The sequence below is a fragment of the Eulemur rufifrons genome, chromosome 4 (genome assembly GCF_041146395.1).
Source record: "Eulemur rufifrons isolate Redbay chromosome 4, OSU_ERuf_1, whole genome shotgun sequence".
In the NCBI taxonomy this organism is placed as follows: domain Eukaryota; kingdom Metazoa; phylum Chordata; class Mammalia; order Primates; family Lemuridae; genus Eulemur; species Eulemur rufifrons.
In genome coordinates, this window is record NC_090986.1 from 3,653,602 (window position 1) to 3,674,669 (window position 21,068).

Genomic DNA, 21,068 nt, shown 5'->3' on the forward strand with positions numbered 1-21,068 from the left:
GCAACAAGCCAACTGACATGAGCAGACTTCTGAGTTGAGCTCCTACATCCAGAAATCTACTCACCATTTTTACTCGTATGCTGCTAGGTAACATTGAAAGTCAGAATGCAGAGGGTATAGTGCTAGCGAGAGGACCTCCGTCAGATCATGCAATGTCTTCTACCCTTCTGGGTGCACACAGGTGGTGCAGCCAGGTGAAATTCCAGATGTGGGCAAAAAGGAAGGTGTCTCAGGCTTGACCTGTTGTGCTATACATCCAATAGACCCTGATATTTGTGCAGAAGGGTTTACTGCAATCACAGAATTATGCATCTCTCTTGAGGAAAGACTGGAGCAGGACCTTGAAGGTGGTCTGGTCCTTCCCCCCAAGCACTGGGGAAACTTCAGACCCACAGGGATCATCAGCACATGCACAGGGGCATGTTGTAGGTGTGCATCACATCAACTTCTCCAAACTCCCACGGGTTCCGGACAGAAAATGAGGACCATGAGAATTTATCCCTTGATATAAAAAGAATTTACTATCTCACGTAAGTAAAATTCGGGGACTTAATCCATTGTTTTTCTAAAGACATAAATACTAATGGTCCATTTTCTTCCCTCCCCTGTTCCCAGGAATTATGATGTGGCTAAAAAAAAAAAAAAATAGCTGAGGTATAATCCATCCCATCCTACCTAGAACAGAATCATGCCTTTTCTTTTGTTTCTTTCTTCTTATATCTACTGAAAATAGGGCAAAAATATTGTGACATTATCTTTTCACTGATAATTTTATGTATATAAAGAAGAACCCATTGTCCTAGACAGTGGAATAAATTCATAGGTGCATTAATTAATATGACGTTTATTACTAAGTTAAGGAGCTACCCGGGTAACCCATTCTGTTTTAGGTATGTTTATCTTTTGATTTTAAAGGGAGATGTTGGCATACATGGGTTTGTGCTTTAGTTCCAAAAATTAACTGGAAGGAAACACAGCAGGTACCATTACTTAGATTAATGAGATTACATATATGTAACCATGTTTTCAATGTTCTCATAAAGGCAAAAATGACATCAAAAGGCTGAAAACTTTTAAAAAGAAAGAAAGAAAGAAAATAAATAACTCAACAAATAAATAAATAGAAATTGGGTCCCTAAAATCAGGCAGGCAGTATCAGAGAAAAATCAGACTACTTTGAGTCAATTGACTAAGAAATTTATCGAAACGATTGTCTGGGTACTTTTGAGTACATGGAGTCACAGAATTGGAGAGTGAAGAGAACATTCCATACAAGTGAACATGTAGAATTCCCAGATTTGTAGAAGGTGTGTTCTGCACATATGCAGACCACTCCCCCCTCCCTGTGTGCTGGAGAGCAGACCCACACAAGGCCCCAGGAGCCCGTCGAAAGCAGGCGTTGAGGGTTGGTGCTTGGGAGCAGGTGGGTTTAATAAATCCCAGTGTTCCCAATTCCTCTGCCCTTGGGATGCCAGGAGTTGAAATCATCACTCTAAATTTGTTCCAGCACTTTGCCAGCTAATGAGGCTATTTTACTTCCCACTCCTGACCAGCTCCACATACCACCCCCTCCCGGTTCTCTCCCTTTAGGCCTTCCCAACATGCTAGAAAAAATGAGTTTACTTATTTAACTCAGTTGATAAAACAGTCACCTGATTAGAGATTAGGGGTGTGGGAGCAGAGGAACTGATCAAATTAGTTATTTGAAAAAAATCATCCAGTCTTCAGGATATATAGACATAGATCCAGACAGACAGTTCTGGAAGTTATAGCTTAGGAAAATATAGAATTTAATTTTGGGGATTGATTTTTAAAATATTCCTTAGAGGGAAGAAAAGAATTTCATTAGTAATTATCAGAGCAGTGCTTAAGGATATGTAAGGAAAAGAAAACATGATTATCTGAGGTAGAAAAAATCCCAACGTACAACAACAGAGAGATGCACAGTAGTGGGGAAGTGGAGGGGAGAACAGAAGACCCAAGACATCCCATTTGTGGAGGGAGCAGCTCAACTGTGCAGTTCAGGTGAAGAGAGGTGAATAAAACGTGGCAAAGTCAGCCAGGTGTGGTCGTGCACACCTGGGATCCCAGCCACTTGGGAGGCTGAAGTGGGAGGACCCCTTGAGCCCAGCAGTTCGAAGGTGCAGTGAGCTCTGCTCATGCCACTGCACTCCAGCCTGGGATACAGAGTGAGAAAACTTCTTTAAAAAGAAAAAAAAAATGAAAGTAAATTTTTTTTAAAAAAAGGTTTCAGTCCATATAAGTTTATATATAAAGGTCCCCACATTCCTAGTGAGTACAACATCGAGACGTGACTTATGGAATTAGTATGAGCCAAGGCATAATTCAAAGGTGTCACTGTGATGTCACAGGGAATCAAAACCCAGGTGGCTCAAAGGGACTGCACCTAGACATGCCAAGTTACCACGTCAATAGAATCCATCACCTGAGCAAACTAAGCCTCTGTTCCAATTTTCTCTGTACCCCAAAATCAATTTTACTCACTTAGCACTTGGCATTAAACTTTATTGGCCAGTAGTTGTCCAGTTATAAATAATTATAATAAACTTATTATTATTATATCACTGCAATATATTAATATCACAAAACACTTTCAGGTCCATCATTTAATTCTGCTCCCTAAATAGTCAATCATTTTTTCATTCAACAAATACACACTGAGTGATAACCACACACAAACCAACATTTTGATGCTTGGGATACATCGATGAACGTGCCATTGTCAAGTGACAACAATCCCTCCCCTCATGGTCTTTACATTCTACCATTAAATGGCAAAAAATAAATAAATAAAAATAAACCTAATAAATATGAGAACACTGTAATCCACTAGAAGTTGGCACACACTGCATGAGAAAATAGAGCCTCCATTAGCCAGGAAGGTGGACTGGGAAGGTGGCTCTGGGTGGGCTCTGGGGGGTGGGCTGCGTGCTGCCCACTGAGAAGCTGGGTTTCAGCAGACACAAAGGAGGAAAGGGAATGAGGCCGGGGGACATCAGGGCAAAGGGAATTTCATGCAGAAGCCGTAGGTGGGGGAAAGGCCCTCTGCTGGAAAGTGTCTGCTTTGGTGCAAAGCCACCATGAGGCCAGGGTAGCTGATGCAGAAGGAACAGAAGTAAGAGAAGAAGGAGAGAACCAGAGATAGGATCGAGGTTCAGACCTCTGGGGTCTGTGCAGATTCTGACTTTAAGTTGAACGGGAGGTCGCTGAGATGGTGCCACTGTCTTGGGTGCTAACGGGTCACCCAGTTGCTGTGCTGCGAATGGAAGTGGGAGGGCCGGAGGCTGGCCAGGACCACCGTCAGGAAGGGAATGTGTATCCAGTGGGGGAGGGTGGAAGTTCAGACAAGGGCCCTGGCAGCATCATGGTCAGGGCTGGCTGAATCCTGGATATGTTCTGGAGGTGGGGCCGGCAGGGTTTGCTGAAGGACTGCATGTGGACTGTGAGATCGAGAAAGGAGTCAGCCCGATGCTTGGCCCAAGCAATGGCTAGAAGGCAGTTGCCATCCACTGAGATGGAGAGGCCTGTGGTTTGGTTGTTCTTGTAAAAGGGCAACTTGGGGAGAAATTTAGGGTTAAGGTATAGGCACATGGAGTTTAAAATGTCTCTTTTGATATCAAGCAGATAGTTGAATAGAAAAGACTAGTATTCAGGAGAAAGGATGGGGAAGGTCAGGAAATAGTATGGATTCAGAGTATTTTACAGATAATGAAGCAGAATTCCAGAGGGAATGGTGGAAACCTTTTGGGGATTGGAAAGGAAGGAGAAGCGGTCATTGTGGGAGATGCACAAAGCTTTATGAAGCTTAGAATGCAAGGGATGAAGGCAGACATCAGTGTAATGATTGACATAAGGCACAATAAAACGCACAATGAGATGACAAGATTGAAGGAGGACGGTGGAGTGCTGAACATTGGGTTACACGGTAGGGATGGGGTATCCCTGGGACTCTTCTCATCCTAGGAAGAAAGTAAAAGGCACGTGTAGGAGTCTCCTTCCCACCCAGGCTTCCTTGCCCCAGGGAATGGCTGGAGCCCCATGGATTGAGGGATCTCAAACCAGGGACTCGATCCCTCTGGATCCCTACTGCTGAGCTGAAGCCCATTTCCCCACCCAGACATGCAGCAGAGAGGCCTGGAGCATGCGTGGTCGGTAAAATATCAACACCAGGGTTGAAGGATGTGTTGTTGCCTCTGTTTGAAAATGAGAGCCAGAGACGGCAAGTGTTTACTTATGATCAGACAACTGAAAAATTTGAAAGAAAGCTATGTTAATAATATGATTGGAGGGTAAGTATAAGATGTCAGTCAAAAGTTAAAGAAGAGGATTAAACCTTTGGCAGATTACTATCAGGATAATGTTAAGCATTTTGCCATTAATTCATATTTGGTTAGCATTGAAGCATTTAGTATGTAAGCATTTTAACATTTGTTTTGCAATTATTTACTAGAAATAGATACAGAGAATGATGGCAGAAAAGTTAGCCTTCAATAGCTTTTAACAAATTTTTCAGGAAAGGTATGGAATATACTTTAGAAATAAGTTAAATTTTATAATTTCATCATCATCATCACCATCATCACATTTATATTGTATTTAAATAGAAAAGTTGAATTTAAACCAACAATATCAATTATGCCCTTAAATATTTACCATAACTCTGTACGGCCAGTGTCACTGTTCCACATACAGGAACTGGGAAAAGTAGCTGGGACTGAGAGAGAGACTAATAACTTATAACTAATAACTGTCTAGGTCAAAAGTCTAGTTGACTCAAAATTCTGAGAAATCCCTACATGAAAAATAACGTAGCCAAAGGTAAAGGAAAAAGACCAGAAATCCCTAATATTAGATTCAGAGGAATAAATTTCATAATCCTCAAAAAGTCATCCCGGAATAAAGAGAATTTAGAAAGTAACTGAGTATAGTCACAGCAAAGGTGAATGTATAAAGGAATAGTTCCCAATATTTTAGTTTAGAAGGAAATGACAGGTTAAATAATAAGACGTAAAAATCACAACAAGAAAGAGAGAGACAAACAGAGAGACAGAGACAGAGGAGGGAGAGAACGAGAGGAGAAGGAAGATAAGGAAAAGGAGGAGAAACAGAACTGCGGGTCTGACGCTGGAGTAATATCAGACGCTCCTGAACCAGCGGAAGAACTGCCATTTCTGATTCTCAACACACGGAAGACTAGGAGTGAACGTGTATCGAAAGGAATGAGAAATCGTAATGAAGGCATAGAAATCTGTGTCCTATGAGGCCATTAATGTGAAGGAAGAGCCATCAAGAAAGCGTGTGGGGTCATCTGCAAATAGAGTTAGATGAGATGGGCCCACTTCTAAAGCCACGACACTGCAGTGTCCCCCACACGCACGTGCTCCACAGCTGCTCTCTGTGTCCCCTGGAACGTCCACAGGGCAGGGCATAGAGCGCTCACCCACGTGGCGGCGCCTGCCGGGACCGGCGTATTTACGGCCTTCCCTCCGCCGCAGGAGCCTCTGCCAGGCGGGCCTGGACCCCGGGAACAGAATTCTAGGAAGGATCGTCGCCAGCCTCAGAAGCGGCGTCAGGACGACTCGACGATGCCCAACTTCCTGACTCCGCTTCTGTCATAGGCGGCAAGATTAGAGGATTCATGTCACAGATGAAAAAATACGGCCGGAGAAAGCCAGAAAACAGTGGGTTGAACGTGTAGATGTAAGAGCCACTTGTGACACTGTAAAATGAGATTTCACCGGCTTCGTAGTCCAAGAAAATCCCAACGCGGCGAGGCGGTTCCAGCCGGAGAGGAGGCGCGGGCGCGGAGCCGAGGACCAGGTACTCACTGCCCTTCAGCAGCCACAGGGCCCAGACCCCGTTCTCAGGAGACGGCGTGGTTTCCCCCTTCCTCGGCAGCGCGTCCCGACAGACACCTAAGCCCCACTCTGCCCCTTCCCCCACGACCACCTCCCAGTAATGCCTCCCCGATGAGAAGCTCTGCAACCCCAGCACACAGGGCCACGTGTCAAATCGCTCGGGGTTGGGGGGCACGTCCCTCCACAGTTCTCCTTCCTGCACGCCGCGCAGGTCGGCAGTCAAGAGGAGGATGGGATGCGCCGTGGCAGGGTCCAGCTTTACGTCAACTGTGGAGAGAATTTCGTGGAACACGTGAGAGGGTGGAAAGGATCGGTGAATCTCAGGAGGACAGTCACACAGGCGCTGGTGCTTCTCTCTCTGACAGCTCCCGGAGAAGACAGGTCTGTATTTCACCCTGCAGGTCACGAGCTTATTCACCACTACTTTCCGCTGTATTCCACTGTTACCTCTGCACAATCTGGACTCATTCATTTCCCCAATAAAAGCATAACCATTGATGACAACAAGCCAAATGTATAGTCATTTAGATTCCTTTCACCTACATCCAAAGCAATTTTTTAAAAGAGGTGGGGTCTTGCTATGTTGTCCAGGCTGGTGTACAGGAACTCTTTGCAGGCATGATCATGGCACATTGTAGCCTCAAAATCCTGCACTCAAGGGATCCCCCTGCCTCAGGCCCCCCTCCCCCCAGTAGCTGGGACTACAGGAGTGCAACACAGTGCCCGGCTTAGCTCCAAAGTCTCTGGGTGCACTTAGGTGGCTCTTCTGCATTTAACATAAAATTTATAAACCCCTTAGGGATTTTTTTCCTGAACATCTATGGGAAAATTCCACTGACATGAAATATACTACTTTCAAGGTTATGTGATCGTTGTGAGCAGAATTCCAAAATGGATCCTATGACCTTCACACTCTGGCGTTAGGCTCATGACTATGTCACCTTACATGACAAGAGAAGACTACGTGGGTGGGCCGGATCTCATGGCATGGGTCCTCGGGAATCAGAAAGGTTTCTCTGGCTATTTGGTTGGTGGCAGAAGGAAAAGTCAGTGAGATTAGGATGTGATACGTCATTGCTGGCTTTGAATATAGAAAGGTCACATGAACAGAAAGGCAAGTGACATCGAGGGCTGAGAGTGGCCTCAGCTGTCACCCAGCAAGACAACAGGGACCTGAGCCCTACAATCTGCAGGGAGCTGCATCATGCCAAGAACCTGAATAAGCCTGGATTCTTGCCCAGGCCCTTCGGAGAAGCCCAGCCAGGCCACACCCTGACCTTGGCCTCGGGAAAGCCTAAGCGGAGGGGCCAGCGGATCTCACCTGGCTGTCGGATCTTCAGAACTAACAAATGGGTATGATTTTAGCCACTGAGTTTGTGGTAATTTGTTACACAATGATAAAAAACTGATAGTGATACTGTAAAGTCCCAGGGAGACTGATGTGACCTCTGACCCGTATACGTAATAAATACGCACATCTGGATGTGAAGCCTCAGTGAAGAAGGGAGGGTGTACAACATTAAGACTATTTCCTTATAAACATTCAAAAGTAGTGAATCCGTTAATGTAGCTTTTTAAATATCGTAACGATTACTACCCCTACTGCTACTACGAATACCACTATTCTTGTCTTTAAAGCACGTCTAGTGCACTTTCATCGACACCCAAAGCGGAGTGGCCGCGTACCTAGGCACTGCGTGGGCTTCATCTATGCAAACTCGCGCAGCCACCCTGACCGCGGCCATGACCATTTCTACCTTATGCACCTGGGGATTTAGAGGCAAAGTGTTTATGGGATTTCCCCAAACTCTGCAGGGACTAAATAACAGGACTGAAAGGTAGGGCCCCCTGGAATTGTGTATTTAACAGACGTTATGTCTTTACACGGCATTCCTGCACCAGCACGTTTCTCTGCTTCATTTGTAGCAGAAGAGACCTGTGAAATGGCTTTTGAGAAGGTCTAGCTCCCATTCCTCCCCCTGCCCTTTCTCTCTCAAACTCCACTGCTCATCCTGATATGATCACAGTGGAACCAAACTGCCCACGTCCATCTTCCCAGGGACCTCCATGGTGATGAACAGACATTTGTCAGAGTTGATCTTAAATGATTTTTCTACAGCCCTCAATACTTGAGAATCCACTTGTCCAGGAAAGCCACCCTTCTCCCCAGGCACCAGTCATCCGTGCTTTCCCTACCTCTCTACGTGCTGCTCCTTCTTGGTCCTTTTTGCTGTGCCCTCCTCCTCCACGACCACTGGAGAGCCCTACAGTCTCAAGACTGGGACCTCTTTTCTCTCTCTCTCTCTCTCTCTCTCTCTCTCTCTGCACTCCTTGTGTGTCCTGGGGTTTGCTGGCTCATTGCTTTAATGAAATTCCATTCACATGCTGACTGATTCCAAATGCATAGATCTTTCTCCTGAAACTCCATACTTGGAAATTCATCTGCCTCCCTGGCATCCACATTTGCATATTCAGCCTTCGCCACAACACCCACATGCCCAGAACCCAACCCCTCCCTCTGCATCACTTGCAGCTTTCCTCACCAATGGAAACAGCAATCTCATTTTGCTAATTCTTGATGTCCAAAACCTTGGAGTCATTCATGGCTTTTCTCTTTCCCTGACATGTCATATCTAACTCAACAGCAAGTCTTACAGCTCTGCCTTCAAAACATAGCAAGAACCTATCCATTTCTCAGCACCTCTAGTACGGACCCCTGTTCCAATCCACAATCAGTTCTCATTGAATTACTGGAAAGGCCCCTAAGGGCTTTGTCCTTTTCAATCTTCTCCCCCTCGGTAATTTATCCACAATAAAACATACAGAGTGAGCCTCATAAGACACTAGTTTAATCATGCTATTTTTCTAGTTACAGCCTTGCAATGATTTCCTATTTCACCAGAGATAAAGTAGCACACTCGCAGTGGCCTGCCTCTCTGGGCCTTCCTTGGTCTCTCCAACTCTCCTGACGCTCACCCTGCTAGAGCCCTCGCCCTGCCGGCCTCCCAGTTCCGGGACACATCGGCATCCTTCCCTCGCGGGCCTCGCCCTCCTGTCTGCTGCCTGCTTGCTCTGCTCCAGCGCAGATGTTTGCTGAGCTATTCCTCACGGGGTGAGGTCTTTCCTGGTCTCCTCACTCAAATGAGAGCTTCTAGTCACCCTCCTTTTTTCTTCAATATTGTATATCATCTTCTTACATTCTGCATATTTTGGTTAATTTAAATAAATACATGCAATGTGAAACTCTAAATTTGTAGCATAACTTTTTGCTGTTGCTGTTGTTCAATGATATATTACAATGCCTAGAAGAGTGGCTGTGACAAAATGGAAATAATGGTTGAATTGATTTATTAATTATTTTATTCAATAAAAAGAAATGGGAATATGAGGTTGCTGAGTCCGAGAGTGCCATGATGATCTTCACAAAGTCATGCAGTTGGTATATGTTCATCTGCCCATGAGAACAGATGCTGAATTACACGTAGAGATAGGTCTTCTCATTATGGGACAAAACTCTTTCCCTGTAAGCAGTGAAGCTACTATTTGCTTTCGTTACTAGCCATAAATTAGATTTGAAAATGAAATTTAAAAAATACTAAATATATACTGTTTTAAAGAATACAATAAGACTGAACAGACTCATTTATTACACTAGTTATTCCTACATAAAAATCATTGATTGAATATGTTTGGCTTTATTGATTTATGAACTCAAGCAACTCATCAAATTGGTAGCCTATAAATTATACCAAACTTCTCATTAAATGATAACTTTGCAATATTTTCATATTGACTAATGTAGGGGGTGGGGAGTTTTCAAATATGTTTAATTTAGTCCTCTAAATAATATATTGTTTTATCATTTTATAAATATGGAAATGGAAATTTACTGGAACTGACGTTACTCATATCACAGCTAATAAAAGATGAACTCCACTTGCGAGCCCATTGTTCTAACCAAATGTCTGAGTGTCTGTGACTCAGTACTCTTCAGGATTGTTCACCAGTGTCCCCATCCTCATTCTTCTGGGCACAGTGCACCCTCCCACTCAGGGAGACCAGGGAATTTTACCACAAAATGTGGCACCCTGGTATGCTGATTATTTTAAATTAAAGGGCTTTGAAGACCAGCAGACACTGGAAGAAGCTTTTCTCTAATACTCCTTTACCTGCCTAAAGTCCAGACCTGCCAAAGAAGTAAACAATTACAACTGGTCCTTTCCCTGAGTTTTCATTCATTTAACTCACATTGTAGAAAGAGAGGCTGAAGTCTGTCAACACACTTATACAGACTTTAGTCACAAACCACTGTCTGCTCTGTGGGCTCAACAGACTTTGTTCCAGGCCACTGTACATTCTCCAAGGCCATTGCATTTCCTAAAAATCATTTACCACCCCTCTAGTATCATTCGTATTTTCCCATCTCCTATTCTCCCCCAAAAAGGGTCTATTAGCATCTGTACCTCACCGAGGTATTGAGTAATCATGCTCCTGTGAGTTCCCCATGCTTTGCATGTTAAAATAAAATTTTGTATGCCTTTTCTCCTATTAGTTTGCTTTGGTAGGCTGATTCTCAGCAAGCCTTCAGAGGGTGAAGGGTAAGTTTTCCCTCGGCCCCTACACCTAGGCACACAGCTCAGAGTTTGGCACAGCCATGAACTACTCAGGGAGGCCACACGCGCCACTTCAGCACGCATGCCTCCCAGGGGAGCCCATGAGTCGCCATAGCTGTGCCACTGTGGAGTATATACTGTTTTCTGACATACAGCTCTAAAACCTTTGGACTCTCCCTAGAGGTAAGAATGTCTTTTGTGTGCTAATGAGAGGACCAGTGGTTGCTTGGGTGGGGGTGGGGCCTAGAAAGCCTCATGGTGGGGGGAGTTGGTTGCCAGGGGAACCAACCCGTGAGTAGAGGGCTGGAACTTTCAGTCCTACGTGTCTCCCCCACACGCACCACTAGGGAGGAGAAGGGCTGAAGGTGGAGCTGACAAACTATGGCCAAAGGCTTAATCAGTCACGCCTACATAGGCTCCATAACACCCCAAAGGATTGCGTGCTGAGAGCTTCCAGGCAGGTGAACACATGGAGGGTCCTGGAGGGTGGCCTGGCCAGAAAGGGCTTGGAAGCTCCGCGCCCCTTCCCCATGCCTCGCCCTATGCACCTCCCCATCTGCCTGTTCTTACGTATCCTCTCCAACACCCTCTATAATAAATGAGTAAATGTGCCTTAATAAGTGTCTCCCCTGAGTTCTGTGAGCAGCTGTAGCAAATTAACTGAACCCAAGGAGGGGGCCGTGGGAACCCCAACTTACGGCTAGTCGGTCAGAGGCCCAGGTCATAAGCTGTGCCTACGCCTGGCATCCCGTGGATGGGGCAGACTTGTGGGCCTGGCCCCAATCTGTCAGATCTGACGCTACCCCAGGTTAATAGTGTCAGAATGCAATCGAATCAGAGGACCCAGCTGCAGTGTCTGCTGGAGAACTGACTGGCTGTGGCTGCGGAGAAATCCCCACACGTTCTGGTGACCAGAGGTGCTGTGCCGTGTCGACTGCGCAAGAGAATTCTCCGATCTCTTTCATAACCATGAAAACAAGCAATTCACAATCTAAGCTTCTGGAACTTTCCATTATTTGAGCCACAGAGGAATGTGATTATGGGGCCTGAGTCACATGACAGGCAGCTGTAACCTTCGTTTCTCTGACTAGAGATTAGTCTTCTTCCTTACTAACAATGGTTTGTAAAACGTTTTAAAGAGTAAAGGGCGTCAGGGAAGCCCCTTCCCTCTGCACTGTTGGTCTTCGCTATAGAGTAACTTCCTTCTTTCCTCTCTCACACAAACACGTCATCACTATCACATTGTCTAAGATGAAACGTGAAATACAGTCTTTGAAATCAAAACAAGCTGTAATTAATTAAATTGTTGTAACTCAAAACTTTTTCTCTATGACACTGAGTCTTGCATAGAAAATGTTATAATCTTCCTAAATTCCTTTGTTTTCTGCCTATATAAGCAAGACCTTAACTTTTAACTTCGGAGCACTGACCGCCATTCCTCTGGAGTCTGTGTTTCCAGGTGGCTATTCCCACCTTTTTGCTTGAATAAATTCCTTAAAACTGGGTTCTGATTCTTTGAATTATTTCATTTCAGGTTGACATACCCTCCCCTTTCCCATGGCTCCCAGCACCAGGAAGGAGGTGAAGCTCCGTGAAGATAGGACAGAAAAGTCCCCACACGCCAGTTCCCACAATCTCATAACAAACCCATAGCACACGCTCAAAAGAATCTCTGCTGATTGTGGCCATGAAGACTTTGGGTTCTGTCTGTCACTACAGCCTGCCCTGCATGGTACAAACTGCAATACCAGCCAGACCCCAGGCATCACAGTGCCCCAAGCCCTAAGACGTAACTCACCTTGGAACTTCTTCAACATTTCCCTCATCCCGGGGATGCGACACACTGTCTTCAGCTCCAGGGGGACGGTCTCTGGTTCCAGCCGGGTGACAGCCTTACTTCTGAGACGGGCACAGAGCCATCAGCTGTCAGTAGGGTTACCCACCATCCTCCTCCACCTCGCCCGATCCCTTCACTGATTCAGAAAGGAAACATACCTGTCCAAGGCTCCTCTCACACCCTGAAAGTGAAAGGGAAACACAAACAGGTGGGAGTTAGACCTTGCAGTTGATTTTGACAGTTAGACTGGGACACACCATGAAAATTTCTTTAGGTTATTGGAAATAATAATGATTAAACTATAGGGGATGATCAATCTCTTTTCATTAAGGACAAAAACAGGCTGTCATTTAATTTTTTTCAAGATTCTGAAATAACAGAATCAGTAATAATTAGAAAAGAATTAGACTACACAAAGTTTAGATTAATTCCTATAATTAATTCAGTGTTAATTATTTTTTGAATTGGTAATTCTGGCACTTGGATTATTTTAACAGAGCTACATTCTGCACCTAATACAGATGGAATTTGGATAAAAGTAGATCCTAAATATTTGCAGAATTTATGTAAGGAACAGGGATAGGCATAGACATAAAATATTTTCCTCAATGTCATCATAAGAGAACCCCAGATCCCTAATTCTTTGAACCAACACAGCAGAGCTACTCATATGAGTAGTTTACCTAAGTAGATAAAAAAGGAAGTCATTAATAGCTAGCAACATTTTATCTCAAAGTAGATTTTTAAATAAATGTATATTTATTAATACATAAATATACCTAGGAAACTTTTCCCCTCTCCTCCTAAAAAATAGTCAGCAGTCTGCTAAATGTTGACAGGACATGAAAGTATGGAAACAATTCTCCTTACCCTGTATGGAAATGACAGGCCTTGGTCTTGGCCATGGGGGTAAAATGTAGCTTACTGGGACTGGGGAGGAAAGGGAAATGGCAGCTTAAAAATAAGCATAAATTACTTAAGAATATATTCTCCCTAAGATTGGTATTAAAAATTATTTTAACATTTATTTGGTGCTAAGAAATGCTAAACATAAATAAGTTATGTGAATGTTGGCGAGGTAAGGAAATAACTGTTATTACTGAAAATGTCAAAGCTCTGTGTTTATTTGCTGTCTGCTACTCAGAAATTAATTCCTTTCCAACCCCTAGTTTGCTTGCAAGGAATGAGCATAGCAATGATGATAATGCCAATAATGGAATAAAAACAAGTTTTACTTATCTATAGATATTTTGATGGTAAAAGGAGACAAATTAAATTGAAATGCTTTCTAAATTCATTCATTTAATGATCCCCACTGTGTAACCGGCACTGTTTAGATGTAAATATTACAGATAAGTTAATAGAATTGTTTATAGTCGTGGCACGTTCAGTGTCTAGACTAAGTCAGGCAGGGTAGAATCAGTGGTCGGCCCTTGGCATGAGTAGCTTAGCTCAGACTTCCCTGAATAAGGTGAGGGCTGAGACAGAAAGAAGTGTGCCCAGGTGAACCCCCGCTGCAGGTGGCTCTGCCATGACAACGCGCACCCATCAGCAAACACGGCTTTCCCTCCTCACCTGGGATAGCGTGTCTTCAGGGAGGACAAAAGCAAACATTTCCTTTCACCTGTTACTTGTCTTTTCGCTCTTCAATCCCCAGCAGCCTGGGAGCAAGCTGCGTGGGAGCCCACGTAGTCCCTCCTCAACACGGGCCAGGCAGTGTTGCCTGCAGCTTAATGTGCGAGTTTCAAGCTGGGCAACTCGCAGCAGCATTCACACCTTTGGCTATTTACCCTGCCGTGGGTTACCCAAGTCTGCCCGTGCTGACTGTCCCTGAAAACAGCAATGTCGTCACTGACAGACTGTGAGGTTTTAAGAAGCGCTTCTCAGCCCCCGTAGTGTAGCTTGTCCTTCTCCTCGCTGCTTAAGTGTCCATAAATCATTAAATAAATTTTAATTTTTAAATTTTTTCTGTCTTTAGTGCAAATTACACAATTCTCTGGACTCCCTTATGATTCTGATGCTAGGATTTAGGATTAAGATGCCTTCTGAGTAAATTCCAGGATGCCGTTTTCCTAAAGAACACAAAGGCCTAAGTGTCTGCCTCTGAAAGCCACCGTCCTTGTCCTTGTCTCTGTGCCCTCAGTCTCACGTCTGCCTGCCCTTCTGCCACCCGGCCTCACCTCCAGCAGACCCAGGGCTGGGCGCCGGCACCTGTCCTCCAGCTCCTCCGCCAGCTCCCTCAGGGCCTGGCTGTGCTGGCCCAGCCGGCTCCTGCTCTCCCGCAGCCTCTGCAGGGCCGCTCGCTCCTCCTCCGCCAGCTGCCTCAGCTGCAGCTGCTCCTCCAGGGCCAGAAAGCCGCGATGCTTCTCAAACTCCAACCTGAAGCGCTGCCTCTGCATTTCCACCTTCTCCTGGAGGGACACAGGGGATGACGTCACTGGCACTTGGGGCCCAGTGTCTGGGCCTCCTGCCTTCGCCCATGGGACGTGGAGGTGGAGAAGGCAATGTCTGGAGTCCCCCTGGCCCCATAACTCTGAGGACCGATTGGCTGCATTCTAACAACACACAGAAACACAGTCCACTCCTATGAGAAGTAGCCTGGCGGAGCTTTCAAACCTAGGCTTTGAGAAAGACTGTTGGGCTTGGGCTCCCGTTTGCCGTAGGCTTGGGGGCAAGGCACTTTTATATTCAGTTTCAGAACCATGCATGAAATGTGGGGAAAAGAGGAGTCTGTGGATTAGAACTATTAGCAAATATCTATTAAACTGCTGAGAACAGTGACTAGCACAGAGCAGACCCACAAGGGAAGGTACTATTTACTATTAGATTAGTCACTAGAAACACTAGAAACAAATTATGAAGAGATTAGAGACACCTAGATTTGTAAATATGAATAAAAAGGGTGTAGAGATCAGAGAACACGAAGGCTCTTTCACAATGTGGTGATCGTGAACCCACCGTGAGCCTCATGTTCCCTAGAAAGCCAGCAAAGAACTTAGTCATCCTCAGGCCGCTGGATCCTGACTTCTGTCCAAATCTCACGTCTACAATCTTTGAACAGCCCAAGGAATGGACTTTGCACAGGCTTACCATATCTGCATTTGATTCTCTTGAGCACGTAGGACACTAACTGTAAACTGAGTACGAGAGGCAAATCGTCCTCCCAAAGCACCTACACCTTGGATCCTCTGCCCTGTTTTTAAACAGTGTAACTTTTTGGTTTGACTAAACGGCAAAACTCTAATGATCCCGTAAGACTCAACTCCTTCCAATTTTCCATCTCAACTTCCTTCTGTCATTTTCTATATCACTAGATTCACCCAATCCCGGCGTCTTCTAATACCAGCCAGCTGTGCATTTCGCATTTTGATTCCCAAAGGTCTAACTCATGGAAGTCTGAGCAACTCGCCCCCACGCTGGAGCTGTGCTGCTGAGGAGTGGGGCAAACCTCTCAGCCCGGGGAGAGCACAGCGACGCCTGTGGCGTGAGGATGGCGTGGTGGGAGGCGATTTGCTTGCAGTTCATCTTCCTTTCGCACCACCCTCCTGAGCACTATGATTATATCCGCAGGTGTACAAAAAAGAAGGTTTTTTTTTTTTTTTAATTCAGAGTTCATTTTTATCAAACCCGTACTTGCTGCATTTGGCGCACATGGACACATTCTTGACGGTAAATACACCTGGCTTAGCACAGGGATCGTAGTAGCATCTCTACTTGAGAATAATCAGTACAGGGTTTAAAGATGCAAGAATGCAGATCTTGGTTATGGGGATTCTGATTTCATAAATGTCTGATCAGGCCAGGATTGAAAGCAATAGACTTGGAGTATTAGCTCGAAACAACAAAATTATCAATCAATATTTCACCGTACCTATAATACACAGAGTGATAGGAAAGGATAGGACTTTGCCCAGAAAAAGTATAGCAAAAATGGTCTTTATGGAGATGTATGTCTGAGAATAGAGTAAAATACCAAATTTTCAAGAAATAGGAAAGAATTGGAAACATATAGAAAATGACCAGAGAAGAAGGGTTATTTGGAGAAGGAGAGAGAACAGGAATATTTTATAAAATATGTCCTACATGTCATATGAAATAATACACTGTATAAATGTATAGAACTATACACACAGTTATTATACACAGTTGAAGCTATATCTGAATCTTGACACAATTAACATTTTGACCAGATAATTGTTTCTTGTGAGGTGTGGGGACTGTCTTGTGCATTGCAGGGTGTTTAGTGACATTCCTGGCCTTCCAGATGGCAGTATCACACTACACCCCCCAGCCACCACCAGTTGTAACAATAAAAAAATATTTCCAGGCCAGGTGACCATGCCCGTAATCCCAACACTTTGAGAGGCCAAGGCAGGAGCACTGCTTGAGGCTGGGAGTTCCATACCACCCTGTGCAACAAAGTGACACCCCATTCCTACAAAAAAAAAAAAAAATAGCTGGGTGTGGTGGTGCCTGCCTGTTGTACCAACTACTCAGGAGGCTGAGGCGGGAGGATCACTTGTGCCCAGGAGTTCAAGGCTGCAGTGAGCTATAACTGCACCACTGCACTCCAGCCTGGGCAACAGAGTGAGACATTATCCAAAAAAATAAAAAACAAAAAAAATCCCAGGTATGCAAAATGTCTCTTGGAGAGGGGGGCAAGATCACCGCAGGTTGTATGTGTGTGTATGTGTGTGTAAATAAGAGTATGAGAAATAAAAGAGCTGGTGAGGTGCAGAGAAAAGAGAGTATGTGTATGCATGACCAAAAGAGGCTGAAGGTTTGGATCATCTTCCTGCATGTAAGATCATCATTATTAGCTACAAATGATCTATTATAAAGTTGTGAAATAGTCATTATTTAATTTGTCTACCAAATATTTTTTAAACTAGTAGTGATAGTAGGAGACTCTGTTCCAGGTGATAGGGACACTGCAGTGGGTTTGACAGTATGGTCACGCTAGTAAAGCTCTTTATTTATAATTTGCATTGGGTGGTGCCAACAGGTAAAAAGGACAAAAACAAACCATATAATGGGATGGGCTGACCCACGAAGGCACTGAGATGTGTTTCTTGAGCAACTGTGTAGACAGAGCAAAAGCACTGGAGAATGGAAGATGGTGGAAGAATGACTTAATGACCCCAATTTGCACCCTTCGGACAGGCAGACGTCTTGAAGCCCCAATATTCTCGTACCTTCCAAATGACAATCTGCTTCCTCACACTGGCCTCCTGAGCCAAAGCCTCTTCTAGTTCTTTTCTCACAAGTTCCAGAGCCATCTGGAGCTTTACCTGTTTGGGAAGATGTGCCAAAACTGTTACAGATACCCTCTCAGTACCGAATGTCTCCCAGACAGACGTGTGAGGAAGTAAGATCACCTAAAACATTCCTTAATTGATCTCAATAAGATAAATGTGTTTTAATACCAGATACAATCAAAGATTTATCTAACATTGCTCATTGCAGCATTACTTATAATATTGTAAGTGTAATTAACCAAGATGTTAAAAATAGGGGAGTGAAAGAGAATATATTAACTGGATGTATTAATAATTAAAATAAGGTCTTCCAGAATATTTAATGAGAAGAGATACAATAATAATGTCAAATAAACAAGTGCATCTTATAAAACTTAACACTAATTTTAGAAAAAAATGTACTTGTAACAAATATATAAAAACCAGGTAGAGGTATGTGAAAATGTTATTAGAAGAAATGTTGTCTGTTGGTGCTAGGTTAAAGAGAGATGCTATTTCTTGGATCTCTCTATATTTTGACTACTCAAAATTATTTATTATTTATGAAAAGAAAGCGATTTATAATTAGTTGTATTAGTAGTCTATCACTGGGCCAGAAGAAACCTTGTAGGTTAACATATTTTAAATGGGAAAGAAGTAGAGTAAGTTGTAAGTCTTACAATGAGTAAAAATACAATACAACAAAAACTAAGTCTCCCTTCAACAATAGGACCCTTGCTAGAGGTAAGTATGTGTATTTTATTTTATTTATAGAGAATATCCACAAGGATACATACATAAACAGGCTTTTAATTTAAAAAAATTCTACTCCCAAAGTTATTCCTAGCTACACATCAATTGTTTTTGAAAGAATAGTATAATGCTGTGCATAAAATAACAACAGAATTCATGATGGCATTTGACAAGGTGGGGAAACTGACATTTGTTTTGGTGTTTACAAAGAACAGAGTACTTTGACACTTGTAGATGAAGAAAGTCTCCCTCAGACCAAAGAAATTGTGACCAAAAGCAAGGAGATGAAAAAAAGTGTGCCGTGTTTGGTGACAACAGTGACTTGGCTAATTTTGCTGGATCTCATGACTGGTGGAGACATAACTTAAGGCCCTAGAAAGTCTTGACTGACAGGCTCAGGAGTTTAGATGATATTTATTTGGTATTTAATTGAAGAACTACTGAAAATATAGAGAATGTCTTTAGAAATATTACACTAGCCATGGTCCACGTGGTACTTTCTGGGTTAAAAAAGGGGGTGGGGCAAGAATATACTGTAAAAATCTAGGTAGAAAGTACAGAGTACCTGAATTTTGTAGATGACAACCAAAATCAAGAAGAAAAGCCAAGAAAGAGATTTCCAGATAGACCCAGAGAGAAGTTGAGGGGAAATTATCCCAAATCTTAACTTAAAACAGTCAAACTAAGTTAATAATTCTAAGAAAGCTAGCATTTGCACTATATCACAGTGTGATAATTCTTTCATTGAATATGTCAGTAGACTAAACATGACTTTGACTTTGTGCTAGTAACTGTTCTAGATGTTGGAAATTTAAATGTGTTCAGAACATGCAAGAACTTGTGAAGAGCACCAGCAGGAAGCATTCTACACACGGAGCTCCACAGTTGCCACTTTGGGGGCCAGATACTCCAGTGCACCTCTTCACTGAGGATGGTCAAAGCAAAGGTTCCCAAATATTTGTTGAATAGGCAGTGGACTGTGTGCTACCCCATTCCTACCTCAGGGGACACAAGCCTGCAGGCAGCCTTAAAGGTGTCAGAACGCAGGCCCCACGGGTGCTACTCTTAAGAAATGCCCAAACCTTAGGGCTGTTTTGGTGACAGTACTAATTAACACAGAGACAAACACTATGCAAGAGGAGAAGATTGTACAAATAAGAATTATTACATAAAGTTTACAATAAAGATGTGCAATTGTCACCAAGAATCAAGTGAGCCACACAGCCCTCCCCAGCAGAGCTCCAGCTGTGAGAACCAGATAGTCAGTATCAGGAAAAATAAGACCAGCACGAATTAAAGGACCAGGAAAGGCTTCAAGGGAGAGGGGGACAGCCTAAAATAATGAGTGCCTTTGGGCTTCCGAGCAGGGGCCGCAAAGAAGGTTACCAGGAGCAGAGGCAAAGAGACCCCGACCAGAGTGTGAGCTGTGAGGGAGGGGGTGGGGAAGGCGGAGGGCAGGGGGAGACAGGAGTCATTCGGGAGACCTGAGTGGTATCACTGGGCTCTGGGCAGGTCACTTAACATCTCTAGCTCGGCTTGCTCCTCTGTCAGGGCAGCATTTCCAGACCCGGAACCGGGCCTCTCCAGGCGCGCCGTGCCACAGGAGCGCGCAGCGCCTGGCTCTCACCTGGTGGCTCCTGGCGGCCTCCTGCAGCGGCGCCGTGCGGTGGCTCCTGTGCTCCGGGGAGGTGTCGCAGACCCAGCACAGCGCCGCCTGGTCCTCCTCGCAGAAGCGGCTCAGGTCCTCGCCGTGCCGCGCGCACCGGCGCGCCCCCGCGGGCCCCGCGCCCAGCGCCAGCCGCCGCACGCTGTCCACCAGGCTGCCCAGCTGCCGGTTGGGCCGGAACCCCGCGGGCCGGAAGGGCGCCCGGCACTGCGGACACGCGTGGACGCCGCCCTGCGCGCCCTCCGCCCTCGCGCACAGCTCCGAGACGCACCCGAGGCAGAAGCTGTGGCCGCAGTCGACGCTGACCGGGTCCCGCAGGAAGTCCAGGCACACGGGGCACCTGGCCTCCTCGCGCAGACGCTGCCCGGGCGCCCCCGCGGCCATGGCCGCCCGGCCTCGCCTGGCCCCGCGGATAGCGGCGCTCTCGCCCGCTGGCTGGCGCAGAAGGGCCGCGGCCTCCGGGAAGCCGGTGCCAGGCGGGTGTGACCGCTGGCGGGGCTTCAGGAGTTCAAAGCAGCCACGCCCTGTGAAAAGTCACAACGCAGGCACTTAACTGAGAGGACGACAGTCACACCGTTGACCTCACCTCTCAGGAAAGGGCATTTCTACCCGGGCCCTCGCTGTGCGCCTCAAAGGGGCCCCCAGTGTCCTAGTTTCACTGTCAGTGGATCTGGAGAATTCCTGAGCTCCTTCCTTCCCTTACGTGCTGAACTGCCCCGTAAGCTTCTCATGGCATAATCATTATTTTTAAAATTTTTTATGTGGCGTCACCATTTTTTCGAAAAATTCTTTTTTTTCCAAACGATCTTTTCTGTTGTACATGAATTGGCTCATGAGTGCGATGCGCACCGTCTAGGGGATGGACACGCTTGAAGCCCTGACTCGGGAGCGGGGGTGGGGAGGCAAGGGCAATATACGTAACCTAAACTTTTGTATCCCCAAAATATGCTGAAATTAAAAACAAAAAAAAAGAAACTGAAATGAGACACCGCCGGTGGGGAGACGGCTGCACAGGTGTGTGTATAATAGTGACAGGTGCACACCCCAGCCTCACTTCCAAATATTTAAATCAATATCCGGCCG

The 21,068-nt window shown here is 45.1% G+C and overlaps 1 protein-coding gene across 1 annotated transcript; it reads right to left on the bottom strand.

Annotated features, from left to right (window-relative positions):
- Nucleotides 1-5,556: 5,556 nt before the first annotated feature.
- LOC138382906 (E3 ubiquitin-protein ligase TRIM58-like) lies at nucleotides 5,557-20,369 on the bottom strand. Its single transcript, XM_069467518.1, has 6 exons — nucleotides 19,947-20,369; nucleotides 17,525-17,620; nucleotides 14,510-14,740; nucleotides 12,488-12,510; nucleotides 12,291-12,391; nucleotides 5,557-6,146 (listed from the first exon to the last, which is right to left on the bottom strand). Exons 1-6 carry the CDS (start codon nucleotides 20,367-20,369, stop codon nucleotides 5,557-5,559), a joined length of 1,464 nt encoding a protein of 487 aa, XP_069323619.1.
- Nucleotides 20,370-21,068: the final 699 nt, after the last annotated feature.

Bases quoted from the DNA above. Each gene is read 5' to 3' on its own strand.
- LOC138382906 (XM_069467518.1), bottom strand. From the start codon at position 20,369: ATGGCCGCGGGGGCGCCCGGGCAGCGTCTGCGCGAGGAGGCCAGGTGC. The intron at 17,621-19,946 runs GTGAGAGCCAGG...CTTCCCAAACAG, and splicing joins AGGCCGCCAGGAGCCACCAG to GTAAAGCTCCAGATGGCTCT. The intron at 12,392-12,487 runs GTATGTTTCCTT...TGCCCGTCTCAG, and splicing joins GTGAGAGGAGCCTTGGACAG to AAGTAAGGCTGTCACCCGGC.